General features: G+C 40.6%; 1 protein-coding gene across 1 annotated transcript in view; it reads right to left on the bottom strand.

Annotated features, from left to right (window-relative positions):
* Positions 1-1,119: 1,119 nt before the first annotated feature.
* The window catches only part of LRIT3 (leucine rich repeat, Ig-like and transmembrane domains 3), a 180,674-nt gene continuing 167,074 nt past the window's right edge, over positions 1,120-14,719 (bottom strand). Inside the window, exon 4 of the mRNA XM_086963135.1 lies at positions 1,120-2,450. Within this exon, the coding sequence (XP_086819261.1) occupies positions 1,357-2,450 (1,094 nt within the window). The 3' untranslated portion in view covers positions 1,120-1,356. The remainder of the gene's footprint in view (positions 2,451-14,719) is intronic.

A 14,719-nucleotide genomic window follows, 5' to 3' on the forward strand; every position in this document is an offset into this window, starting at 1 on the left:
GGCGTCAACTATGTGAATTTAAATATGCGTATTGCCTTTGGTGAACTGAAAAGTATTTTCATAGCATTGATACCTGTGTACCTCCATTAGGCTGGTTACAATCATAAATATGTCCTACCAACAACCAACATTGTTACAGGTAGAGCAAAAAATCAAGCTGCAAACGGTTGGCCTATGATCACTGAAAGCAGAGAACAAAGCCAGTTTGGGCCATGCCTTACCAAGTCATAAAAATACAGGTTGCAGGGAGCATCACCGATGCGAACTGTTCTGACAGGATCTAGGTAAGTAATTGTTCTTTTAACACATTTTGCATTCATATTTCGCCTACTGTGCTGCCAAAGAGCTCTCACCCACCTTCATCCCACATGACCAGAATTTAAATTGCACTGCACCCCTCTACTCTTTATCCACTATGCAAAATGTGTTTTTCTCACCCTTTTGTCACATAGGTAAGAGGGTTTCAGATTTATATTCACCTATAGAAGATAGAGTAGTGGTGGTTGGATGTGACCACAGTGAAAATTGGCCTAGGAATGTAGATTACATGTATGCATCTGCAGGAATCTGTTCTTTTATGAATATATGATGACACATGCCTTTAAAAATAACTCCTATCGCATTAATGGTGCCGTCAAATTGTGCTTTGCACTACCACAAAAACACTGCCGCATGCTGTAAAAAGGTTCTCTGTGTAGACACACCTGAGCATGGCAGCAGTTAACAGGTTGCACCATACTCTTTAATGCACCTGTTGGCCACTTCCTGTTTTCAGGGAAGCTCCACCGGAAACCCCAAAGGCCTGCCCACACCTGCCCCTAAATTGACTGACAGCATGACGGCAAGCTCTGTAGGAACATCTGTCCACTTAGAAGCAGATGTTCCTCATCTCAACATGTCCAATAGAAGTCACGTATACGCTTGTAGAAACTCAGAAGAGGGAGGCACCAATCCTGAAGCAGGTCACGTTATCTTTGAAAATCCCCAGGATCCTGCTCTCTTGCCACTCGAGTGCAGCCTTGAGTGGGACACTCACTGCAGCAGTGAACACTCCCTTGATGAACTCAGTCCCTTGCATTATCAATACAAGGTACTGATATAATAACAGGATGGGTTGTCGCAGCTAACGAAATCCATGCATTAAAGGAGTCTTGCCTCTGATCAATTCTTTACAATTACATATGACACACAGCTAAGCATGGGTCATGCATAAAGACAGCTCAGCATGCCTTACTGTCATGCGTTGCCTTTAGACTTTGCGTTGCCCAGTAGATACCTAGCCATTTTTGCAGGTAACATATGTAGCAGTCAGGTCTACAGCTCATATTGTTTTGCACTGTCTGATGAACGTGTTCTCTAGCAGAAGTACTCTGGCCTTGAGCCTTCACTTTTGTAGGTTTGCTGGGATTCCATGCTTGATCGGGAGCACAGAAGGAACCTTTCGGATTCTGTGGTGTCCCTGCGAGTCCAGAGCTCCCCACCACTATTGTTGGCGGACTGTGGTCTAAGTGACAGAGTTTCAAATTTGACATATGTCTCTTTTAAAAGTTCTTCTTCCCCCACGGACTGTGGCTTCTGTTGAAGTTTCAGAACTTTGTATAGCAAGAAAAAAATTAATGGTAAGATAATCACGCAGGCTGCGGTACTGGCTACAGCCATAACAGGGACCTGGGATCCTCTGTCAACGCGTAACCCATCAGTTGAGAAAACAATGCACTGGTCCTTTCTCGGCTGGAGCCCTTTTGGACAAACACATGCCATGTACTTGGTGTTTGCTTGCAAGCCATCTATGGTGACTTTATTTTTATTGGGATCCGTACTCAGTCGCAGCATGTCCTTCTCACCATACTTCGAGTATAGCACAGCTAAGACCGTGTTGCTTGCGGCATTCAGTGTCTTCCAAGTCAAGGTGACCCTATCTTTTGTTTCAATGACTACTTCCAGACTTTTGATAGCAGTATTCGATTCGCTGAACATAGAGATGTTCACTGGTGACAGATCTTCCCTCCTGACCATGTCAGCCGGAGGGACTTTTTTGTTGGTGGTGATTGTTGGTTGTATCTTTGAGATCTTCTTCACGTCGGGCGCCACGTTGGGTGGTTGCTTCTCTGTGAACTTGATGGTTGTCAACACTTCAATAGAAGTTACTGTTGTGGCTGCTTCTGTTGCCTGCGGTGGAGTCAGTGTTCGCAGGGGTATGGTTGTTGCTTCAAGATCTTTCTTCACAGTTGCTGGCACAGTAGCCTGCAGCTCAGCTCCGAACCTCTTTCCAAACCTGTATGGGGACACAGTTGTGGTGACCACACCAATCACGGTGACTGTTATTGAGGCTTCAGACATGCCGGCAAGGTTTTTGGCCTTGCATCTGTATTCCCCGGCATCCTTGTATGAAATACCAGTGAGGCTTAAAATAGACCATCTGACACCATCACCCGGAGTCTCCTGAATCACTGCAGAGAAGAAATGCAAGGGCAGTAGTTAGACAGAGGGAATGCTCAAAACTCACTAAAATAACGTTTATCTACAGAATATGGGTCTCAAGAAAAGAAGGGTGGTAATATATAATCCCCTGAAAAACAGTGATAACGTAACTTCCCATGGAAGTACCATTACTTGGAGAAACTGTGGTAATTCCTCCGACGGAAAATACTCTGGTGGCAATTTTACTATGGGTTGAAATATGTAACCACTGTTTTTCATCTGTCAAAGAATAGTTGGAGGGAAGTCACACTTTGAAGGAAATTGTGTTATCAATACGTTTTAAGAATCATGCGCCCCTAACCTTTAGTCTAAAATTGGCCAATAACTGAAATATAACCCAATACATCTCAATACCCCAGCTGACATCACATAAAGCAACATTCTAGAATGCTTATTGTTGGGGATTGTAAGAGATGCTGGACTGGGTAAAGAGAACTGTTCTTCTCTGCGCTGCAAGCCTTCTTTAATTTAAACACCATTCTGCATGAATGAAATGTCTCGTACTTTTTAACACGATCCTATTTTCGTGTTTACAAAGCTTTATTAGACCAAATATACAAATACAACTGATTGTATGTGCAAAGAATTAATAAACCATCAATAGAGCAAAAATGGTCAAATGTAGAATAAATTCACAATATTAAAATATCATATTTAAATTAACAGTGGTGGAGCAGGATAATTTTGGCTCTACCCTTACACGTCACAAATACATGACGTGCACTTAGCACGTTTCCTGTGTGTCCTAACAACATTAATGTAAAGTGCTGCACTTGACATCATTATTGAAGTGCTTTCTCTGTAGATTTAGAGAATCCATATATGCATACAGCCTGATTCATCAAGCCGAAATCGGCTCGCAAAGGGCCAGATTCTGAGAATCTGGCACTTTGCGAGCGCTATTTTTGCATTGGGATTCATCATCCCAAATGCAAAAATAAGTAATAGCGATTTCGCTATTTTGCGAGGAATTACATTTCAGGAATCTCTATTTGAGATTCCTTAAATGCAATTCATCATCCATTTAAAAATTGTGAATTCGCAATTTCGGCCCGCTATTTACCACGAGGTCAAACCTCGTGGTAAATAGCGAAAACTTAGAAAAATGCTTTTAAAAGCATTTTTCTAAGTTGCATGTTGCACACACGCATGTCCTTTGGACATGTGTGTGCGCAACACCTGTTTCAATTTGCATTTAAGGGGTGCTACAGGGTGTCCTTTGGACACCCCTGGCACCCTTTAAATCGCTATCTTATTTGCGATTAGCTAATTGCTAATCGCAAATAAGGAATACTCGCCATTCATTCCGATGGGCCTTTTGACCCATAGGAATGAATGGGGTGTTATTCCTTATTTGCGATTAGCAATTTGTTAATCGCAAATAAGGAATGTGTAGGAATCGCAATTCTTTTTGCGATTCCTACATGAATCCCGTTTTGCGAGTCTGTAATAGCGATTCCTTATGAATCGCTATTATAGACTCGCAAAACGGGTCTTTGATAAATCAGGCTGTGAGTGCCTTAATTCATTAAATGCAAAAATAGTGCCCTGAAACCGGTCCCAGGATGCTTGTTTCCGGTCCAGGAAGGACCTGGCTTGGCTGTTCGGCTGGACTGTTCCCATAAGGCACAGGGTTGTGACTGATTTGCAAATGGCTGGATCCAACTAGGGTGGCGTGGTGGGCAAAAGAAAGATGGACTAAACCCAGATCTTTGTGACTAGGGGTGAATGTTTGAATTGTTCTGCATTCTGTCCATCATTTGTTCCTTTTGAATTAATTCAAGGACATTTACTGTTTAGATGATTGAAGAGAAACCATCCTCATACTATGAAAATGTATACACCTTTGAAACAAAAATTATTTTTGTAATGTGTGTACTAATGTTTCATATGTGTTATTTAAATACAGTTCTTAGTCATCGTTATACACACATATTCAAGATTTTACTGTATGCCACATGTAATATGTATCTAATGTACTTATAGTTTTACATTCGTTTGTGTTTGAAAGTGCACACAAATATTAAAAGTGCACCATTGAGTTAATAGTTTCAGTTGTCCTTACTAGTCCTGTTTTCCATTCTGCATAAAATACTGTTTTCCATTTTCTGCTTGCATGTATTTTTCCTTGCCGGTGCGTTCACATGATTTCTTCCTTTGAGCACAGATATGACACTTTACTAGTGTTAGAGAGAGAGAGAGAGCCTGAGAAAAGGACCGTGACAAAGAACATAGAGAGCCAGAGCGCTAACTGAAGAATTTTATTCAGCTCTGTTGAAATTCCCATGTTCAGCTGGGACATTTTGTGAATGTTGCAGTTTACAACATGATAATGGAAATGACAATAAACCCCTAATGATGCGAACAGAGGGGTATTGCTCTAGAAATTCTGGCGGAAATAACTGATGTTCACACTGTCTGAGTTTAGGCCACTTCCTTTGGACTTTGAGAGGTTTAGACCTCTATGCTTCCCCTTTGATTCTTTACTGAGTGTGGCTTAGGCTAACACTCATTGCCCTGTCCCAAGGAGACTCATGACCAAGCTTCTGAAATGGTGACATCTTCCCACACTTCTGGCATTTTTCCTAATTTTCTGCATTTCTCTGTTTTTTTCAGATCTTTGAGGTTTCAAAGCATTCTCCTTAGTTGATATTTAACTTAGATGATTTTAGATTTTACTCATGTATAGAAGAGAGAAGCAGAAACTCTTCTCTGAGAACCAAATCAAGTTGCTGATCATTTGTATTGCGGTGACTGAATTACTTGTTTGCCTTATACTGGTATGCCTAAACTTCTTTAGGAGATTGGGTTTCCCAGTTTGTAGTCTGTATCTTTACAGCCTGGTGCTGTGATGTGTTTATTTTAACCTGACTCCTAACTTGTAATGAACCTTCTCAATTATAGTCACTGATTCCTGGTCCTTATTGTGTAGCCAAATGAGTTACACTGTTAATTTTAAAATTGATTGATTTAATGCTGATTCCCTTCACCACTCACGCAGTGAAGAAAAGTTCCATCGGAGGACAAATGGTAAGAGGGTTTGCCCAGATAACTGCACCAGTGGTGAACCAAAGAAACTATTAAAACAAAAGGTACAATCCGTTTTCTTGAATAGATAGATGTTTTGATTTTAGCAATTAAAAAAAGAGTGGCAAAAGGAGAAGGGCAGGGTAGGGAAATAGGTGAGCATAGATCAAGACAAAGTAATTGAAAAATTATTAAAACTTTAACTAGTTGTATGAACAACAACAGTCAAATAATAATGGAAGTGCGATGAACAGTATACTAAAACATCATATCATTTTAAAGAAAACTTGTTATAATGCGTTAGGTGCTTCCTCATTAAAAATTATCTGAACACTATGCATGGGAGTAATTGACTCTAGAGCTATTTAATCAATATTCTAATTAAGAATTGCTTTTAACTTTGGTAGGAACAGTAAATCGAGTCAGTTTTTAAGCTTCATTGTCTTACTGTTTTTTTAACTGGCCTTTATGTCTAAAATAAGAGAACCATCTTGTTTTGAAAATTTCAAACAATTCCATATCCAGATTTGCACAGGCTGTTTTACTAAGACCTAGGGATTATTTAGAGTTAATGAAGAAATATGAGTTAAAGATTTTCCTCACACTACGGATAGTGGAAACACTAGAAAAGTCAGTTCCGGTGACTCAAAAGGCTCGCCCAACTGCTTTTAGGCAGTGCGAAGTAGAAACATAAAATGATAATAACTTTGAGTTATTATCATTTTATGCTTGAGCTGGTTTGCCGGCAGGTCAGTGTGCGGAGTTGCTCTGCCCTCGGAGCAGCTCAGTGGAGGAGTTATTTGTCCTCTCCTAAGGGCACATGACTGTTTGGCCCGCCCTCTCGGGCCACCCAAAACAGCCATGTGCACTTTTCCTGTTCCCCATGCAGGCTGCCTTACAGCCTGCGTGAAGAACATACCCAGGCCCCCATTCCATGGCTGAGCGTCAAACCAGGAAGCTCAGACCAATCACAACAATGCATTGCAGCGTTGTGATTGGTCAGGGAAGCCTGGGTGCTTACCAATAACAACGCCGGATTGCAGCATTGTGATTTGTCAGTGTGGCTTAGCTATACTTCCTGCTCCTTGAGTTCAACGAAGAGAGCAGGAGCAGTGACCCAGGGGCAAGGTACGTTTATTATTATTTTATTTATATTGTGCACCCCACCGCGTGAATCCCTCCCCCCATAACCCTCCCCTGTGCCTGCCCCGCCATTGCTCTAATCTAGAGCACTCTTTCTTCTATCAGTATCATTCTGCCTACCCCTCTGGTCTTTCTTTACCTTACATCTCTCCTCACCTCGCTGATTTCTCTAACCACATTTCTAGCTTCCTGCACCTTCTGCTTCACCTTTCTCACTATAATGTTGTCTTTTCCTCTCTGTCCTCCTCTCTCTTGTCCACTAACACTTCTCTTACTAAGCAGAATTGGAGGTTTCTGTCTAGCTAAAGTGACTACATAGAAAGAGTTGTGGAGGTACAAGGGCGAGTAATAAAATTAACAAGAAAATGATAAGACTTCACCGAATGCAATGGTGAACATGATCAAAGTAGTGCTTTGATTTTCACAGTTGCAGTGAGAATGACAGATGTCTGGGAGATGTATTAGTGTTATGAATAAGCTTAAATTAAAGATACAATTTCAAGCTCAATGTGCATACATCTTATTTTAAGGTTATTCACTAGTCCACTAAACGGCTATTAACAGACGATGGGCAAAAAGACCCTGGTGGATAGACGACCACCCGGGCAATGTGTCAGAGAGAAAACAGAATGAAATAGGCCCTTCCCAAAGAGCAGAATGACAGGGAGTGAGGCCGAGGTAGAACACCACATTGGTACACCACCGTTGTCACCAACCAGGCACTTTACAGAGGCTTCCCCAGCACATAGCTCTGGAAATGTTGATACAGCCTTATCTCTGGTGGACCTGGTGCTTTATGGAGGCCATGAGTTAACCTCACTGATGGCAGATGGGGTAACACAGTTCGCAAGTTGGTTGCTTGATACTCAGGATGGCAGAGGGGGGGTGTTGGAAATTTGAAACCTAAATCCAGTTCTTTTCATGGGGTAATATGCTGCACAGGTAACTAAAAAATGGGAGGGTACCTAATTTGCTGCCGGGGTTGAGGGGTTCCTAAACACCATATTCCCCACATTTCATCAGCACTAGTATGGGGAATCACAGACAGTAAACTGCTACCAAGTCAACCTTACCCATCCTTATCTGGCCAACAAGAGTAGGAACACGCTGAATTCTTTGTTAAATGTTCTTATTGAAATACATTGAGACTCAAGAACCAAAAGAAATGGCTCTATCAATTCCTTTTCCGGCTTTCTTTTAGCATTATTTGGTTGGTGGATGCTGGGCAACTCGAGTATTGGTTGATTTTATGTGCCCCAGTTTCTGAAAGTTAAAAAAATATTGTAATATTGTTTGAAATAATGAGGGCTTGTTTAGCTAAAAATCACTAATACATTCTAAACTGTTTCAACAGGGGCTCCAAAATATTTCTGGGACTCCAAAAATCCTTAAGATGGCACTGGACAGAAGTGCTTCAGCATAGAGAGATGATCACTCAAAACGAAGTGCCTTATAATGGAAACATACCTAATTTTGGTAACCCTACATAAAATGGAATGTGAGAAGAGAGCGCTTGACCTTTCACTGACAGTGAAAAGAGGTTCAATATAACCCAGACGTTCTTAAAGACTGGAGCAGACCCAGAAGCAGCATTTGGCATGAATCGTGCAATCTTTAACACAAACCTGCTTGCCAAGGGCTACAAGCAGGGGCGGCTCCTCTATGTGGGCAGGGAGTGTTGATGGAGCAAGGTTTCGTATGAAAGAGACTTGCTCGGATACAATCCTCTCAAATAACGTGTAATACTGTAACCAACATGTTCGTAAATACTAATATTGCATTACATGCTTTATACTGAATCTAGTGGAAGCTTGCCTATGTGTAATGCTAATAAGTAACCCAAATGGTTTAAAATGGCTGCCGAAAAAGCACACATTTTCTCCGCATGCATCTACTGAATCTACGTAATATGACGTCCTTGCTTTTGTTGGGAAACTTTGCAGCTGCGCAATAGCTACTAAGATAGCCTCTTGAAACTCACATGTTAATGCACATGCTATGCTTAAACTAAAACCTTGCACGTTTTATTAAACTGCAAATGCAAAAGTTAAATAAATTAATAGAATTAGAGTACAAATAAGTGGTACACAGTGCATTCATTTATTTTGTATTCTAACATGTCTTTACTTTATTTTTAGTTCGCGTTTGGGCCTGGAGGGTGACTGAAATCCCTACACCACCTGACTTGTGCGCAAGCGCACCCAAACCCGTCCGGATCCATGATGAGTCAGTTGAAACTCAGCCAAGGTCGCTCTAGCAAAGAAGCGCTTGAGAACCTCACCTCTCGACCCGAAGAAGGGAAGAAAAGAAGTCAAAATGTGTATACTAATGTGAAATGCGGGTGGGAATAAAGCTTGGGAAAGTAAATTAAAGGGCGGGAATATTGAACAATGAACTAAAGAAAAAGCATTACATTAGTATGGTGTGATGACCTCTCCTCATCTCCTTGTCAAATCAGAAGTAGGGGTTTTCGAGGATATTGAAACATTGGGGAAGGCACATACACATAAAATAGTATAACTAAGGTAGGCTTAGTCAGTTAGATGTCACAGACCCATCACCGACGCAGACGATGGTGGATGCCACAGAGGACAGAGACGCTGTACGAGCACTCTGATAGAAGACACGAGAGAGAGAAAAAGACGGAGAGGAATCCGATCATCTAGAAGGGTAAAGCGGAAGAAAATCAAGGAGGCACATCCTAGGAGGGGGAAGAATCGAACAGAGTAGTGCCATAGAGGGGTGCAATGCTGGGGTGGCATCTAGAAGAGGTCACCTATCCTGTCCTGAAACTGTCCTAATTCTTTGGCTCCTGACTGACTCAGGGGTCCCTATCCAGCTCCTTGGCCAGGGGTTGGTTCTTACACCATTCTAGGTAAATATAATTCCCGTGTAGTATGTCCTTGTACTGTAATCATAAGATTTTAAGCAAGTCATTTTATCCTATTCTTGATTATTTTCCTAAAGAAATTGGTGTATGACATGTATTGGTATCTGACTCACAAAATTATTGATTAGATAAAACTTTTAAAACTCTCTCGAGTCTGTGGTCATTCGAAGAATAGAGTGTAATGACATTTCTACCTATTCAACCAACAACCTGATCTATTGACCATAGGAAATTAAGGCCCAAGGTGATAGGGTTGGTAAGAATTGGTAAAGGTAAATTCATCACGCAGGAATATCGAAATTGATCGCAGCAGTAAAAACCGGCTTATGTGTGAATGTTTGTGGGCCGAGCTGAGAATGGTAGTTTATGAGTAACCCAAGCTGGCGAAACTCGCTGGGTCACTTTTCCCTGGTAGCAGAGTTATAGTTAGGTTTTAGTTTGCTAGGTAGAAAATTGTGTATTGAATTATTAATTTATGTATTAACCAAAACCTGTATGTATTGTTTTATGTTGTCTGGAAAATTCCCGGGAATATTGAATAGCGGGTGGTGAATGGAAGCCATACTGAAGTGAAATTACTTGCCATGATGAAGAAAGTGTGAAAAGTTATGCAGAACTTGAAGCACTAATTTAGGAATTATTCTTTGTATAAAAGGGAGAGTGATTGGTAGCAAAAGAGTTTGCTAGTGAAACTTTGGTCTATATCACCTAGAAAGGGTAATACTGAAGGAGTAGCAGGTTCTTTGATGCTTGAGTGAAGAGTAAGTGGAAGAGGTTTTACTCGTAGAGTATGAAGGGTAAGCGGAAAGTTTTACTCGCAGCAGAAGAATTTGGCTTTTCTTTGAATTTAGTAAAACAGGCACAGTAGCGAATGTTTCTACGTTCGTAATTAATGAAATGTGTAAGTAAAATTGTAGGAAATTAAGTTTTGCATTACCTTGTAAAAAGAGGGGTCAGTTGCGGGTGCTGCACTGACGTCACTGAGAGCCGCGCTGGAATTCGTTGAAACAGCGGGCGTGTAGCTGATGTGAAATTGTAAAGGAGGGGTCAGTAGAGAGGAGCAAAACTGACGTCACTAAAAGCAGCGCAAGCATTGGTTAAGCGAATAAGCAAAATAGAGGTTGATTGGTCATCAGATTAAAAGACGCTCTAGTATTGGAGAAGCATTAGAGATAAAGAGAACATCTGATTAGTCATCAAAATAGAAGCCCTGATAATAATAGAAAGTGAGATTTGTATGTGGAGACTCGGTCCGACCATAATAGGGACTCGTCCGGATGGAAGATTTATAGGGTTTGCCCACGAACAGTATATTAAAGGAAATTCACATAAAATGTACGGAGAAAAGAGAAAAATTTCATTTATGCAGAATATTAAAAATTATTTTAAAAAGGATAAACCCATTAAAACTAGAGAAGGAATTCTTATCCCTCCACCAAAAAGGCCTGCATCATACATGATGATGGAGAGAGGCTATCATACCTGTGTATAGCTGGAAAATTGGATAGAATATACCAAAGTTGATGGAGTATTAGCATTTTCTGAGTTCGGAACATTTAAAGGGAGAATTTTACATAATTTAAGAAGTTGCATGAATGAGTTAGAACCAAGACCTATATTGACCCAGTACAAAGCTTTAGAAGAATGGGAAACTGAGGCATTTGAGCGAGATAGATCACGAAGTAACAGGAACCTGAGTAAATGTTATCCCATGTTTCCTCGAGAAACTCGAGATAGTCACATGAAACAATGGAGATAAGCCATAGTAGTGGAAGGATTATATCCTGTAATAATGACGGAAGAACAGGCAGGAAGTAAATGTACAGAGAAAACAAAACATTTAGTAAGAAATAGTGGAGATTCAGAAGACGATTATTTTGAAGATATTTTAATGCAAAATCCTTCACCTTACCAAGAAAAGTCAAATAGAACAACCCTTAGTGCCCAGATTCTGAAAACACCTTTAGTTCCGCAGGTTGTACACGAGACTACAATGGAAAGGGTAGTTTAAGAAAAAGAAAAGGAAGCGATAAATTAAAATAGAAGTGAATTAATTCATAAAATAACCCAGCTGAACACAAATCCTGAAGCACTAACGATACCCGTAACTATAGGTCCCGTTGTTCCCTTATATAGAGATAAGAAAATGTGTCCTAAACCACCTGTCATAACTACACCGATCATGCAACCCAGAAAAGAAAATATAATAATTGATGACCAAGCCAGTGAATGTGAATCGATAATTTCCTTAATGGATTTGCCAATAAGAGAGCCAATAAATGATTCACTCAGAAAAGTCACCCCATGTTGTTCGAAAGAAGTGCAAATTGAGACATCTACAGGAACGAAAAATGCCACAATGGTAACCCCAGAAGAAATAGAAAGATGGACATAAAAAATAGATAGACTGAAACCCCAATCAAAGATATTAGATATATTTAAATTAAGAGTGGAATTGGAAGAAATGATAGTTAGGAATGTAGGAGTGGATAGATTAAACACCTTTAGTGATGAAGAGTTGCTATTTATATGCAGAAGCATCACCCGAAATGCAAAAATATTTCATGAGAAATTGATGAATTTGGCCTCAGACGTGGGAATTGACATAGGGAAATCCAAAGTATTGCAGAAACCATATAGAGCAGAATTTTCTGATAAGCATTTAGAAAACATGAACGTGTCAGGAAGAAAATTACAGATAAAAGAGTTGTTAACACTGGTGCAAAAATGGGGAGATTTAGATAGATGGAAAACTAGGTGGACAAAAAAAAGGAAGAAGCACAGGCGAATCGAACAACATCTGAATATTTAATGAAAGAAACAGAAAAGTTTGAAAGACTGTGCCCAATAAGAGAAGTTCCAGGAGGAGGTTATGTGCATGTCCTATGAACCCGACAGGATATTTTGGGCCATATGTATCAAGGCAAATTCCGATGATCGCAAAGGCTGAAATTCGCAGAATTTCAGCGTTTGTGATCGCAATTTAGCCCAGTGCTATATAGGAAAGCACAACTGTCTCGCAAATTAAGGAATCGCAACATTTGCGATTCCTTATTTCACGAATGCATTTAACCCCTTCCCTGCTCATGGCGAGCTCAGCTCGTCATGAGGCACGGTGGAGCTGTGCTTATGACGAGCTGAGCTCGTCATGAATAGAGGGATTCATGGAATGTCAGCACAGGAGGGGAAAACCTCTAGCAGCCAAGGTGTTAAGGAATCGCAAATTGCGATTTCGCAGAATTTCAGCGTTTGTGATCGCAATTTAGCCCAGTGCTATATAGGAAAGCACAACTGTCTCGCAAATTAAGGAATCGCAACATTTGCGATTCCTTATTTCACGAATGCTTTTAACCCCTTCCCTGCTCATGACGAGCTGAGCTCGTCATGAGGCACAGTGGAGCTGTGCTTATGATGAGCTGAGCTCGTCATGAATAGAGGGATTCATGGAATGTCAGCACAGGAGGGGAAAACCTCTAGCAGCCAAGGTGTTAGGGAATCGCAAATTGCGATTTCTTAAATAGAATGTATGAAGCACCCCAAGTTGTGCGAATATGGCATAAGGAATCGCAAATTACCACCAACTACAGGTTGGTGGCAATTTGCGATTTCTTTAAAAAATGCCTATTTTTGCAATTTTCAAAGTGACAAGTGGTGCACACACATGCCCTTAGGGCATGTATGTGTGTCACATGTGCACCAATGCTCATTTCAGGGGTGCAACAGGGTGTCCTTTTGACACCCTTCCACACTTGGAATTGCATTCTCAATTTGAGATTCTCTCATTGGGAATCGCAAATTGAGAATGTCTTCCCATTCATTCCTATGGGCCTCTAGGCCCATAGGAATGAATGGGGAGGTATTCCTTAATTGGGAATCGCAATTTGCGATTCGCAATTAAGGAATATGTAGGATTCGCAAAATGTATTGCAAATCCACCACATAAAGCGTTTTGCGATTATCAAATAGCGATTCTCAAAAATTCGCTATTTGAGAATCGCAAAACCTAACATTGATACATATGGCCCCTTATCTTTTACCAATGACTTCCCAAAGCTGAGAGAAAAACCAAGAAAATGGTACAGGCAAGTTGAAAGGCTTGTGAAGGTTTCAAAAGTTTTGTTGAAGGACTTAGATGGTCTTTTTGACATATTTGTACCTGCCGATTTGTGGACAGAATTTAAAATCACAATAGATTGGCTCAATGATGAGTACCCAAGGGATGAAAAGACAGGCGCCCAGTCAGAAAAAGTAATGAAAAAATATCACCAGGTAATCACTTTCCTGAAAGGGAAGATTCCCCCAAAAGAAACAGATTGGATAAAAATAGACAGAACAACCCCAGAAAAAGATGAGTCAGTACATGCCTACTATGAATGCCTTTTACAGATGTTCAAGCAGTACAGTGGGTTTGAGAATATTGGAGACAAATACATGACACATTTAGTGTATCGGTTTGTGTCTGGGTTGAGGTTGGACATATCACAAATGATTAAGCAGCACATGTTATGCTGACAAGCGAAGCCCATAGATGAAATCCTCAAGTACGCAAAGTACTGTGGAGACAAAAGAATTTAGAAGAAAAAGTAAAGTGAACCCAAGTTAAATTATCAAAATAACGAGAACTCCAGCTAAATAATCAAGCTTGAACCGAGAAAAAGGGCACAGGTGCGGAAAATTGGGGCATTGGTAAAACAAGTGTAAACTTATACAGAATAATAACACCCAAAATCAAAATTTGAATCCACAGCACAGAATGAGGGGTTAATGAGACAACCGCAGCAGGTTGTAAATATACAGAGTGAATTGCCTCCTTCCCCTATGCCAAATTTTGTGAGTCAAGTCAAGTACAATGTGAACCCCGGATTCCAGGAAGGAAGTGGTAAGAAAATTTTGTAACACCTCAGTTTCTTTTGCAGGATTCCTATTTCGACAATGATATACAATGACGGTGCCAGAGAGGGTAGGAAGAGGAGTTCGTACTTGGCACATCCTTGCCCGTAGATCAGTCAGGTCCATGTATAGATGGTAAGGTTGAAGGGAATTACATCACCATTGTGTTGGATACTTGTGCTACCTGTTCTACTGTAAGAACAGCAGACATCTCAAACCTACCCCTCTCGGGAGAAGCAATCCAAGTAGTGGGCGTTTCTAATAAACAAATTAGGACCCCAATTACAA

The sequence above is a fragment of the Lissotriton vulgaris genome, chromosome 3_1, assembly GCF_964263255.1.
Source record: "Lissotriton vulgaris chromosome 3_1, aLisVul1.2, whole genome shotgun sequence".
In the NCBI taxonomy this organism is placed as follows: Eukaryota; Metazoa; Chordata; class Amphibia; order Caudata; family Salamandridae; genus Lissotriton; species Lissotriton vulgaris.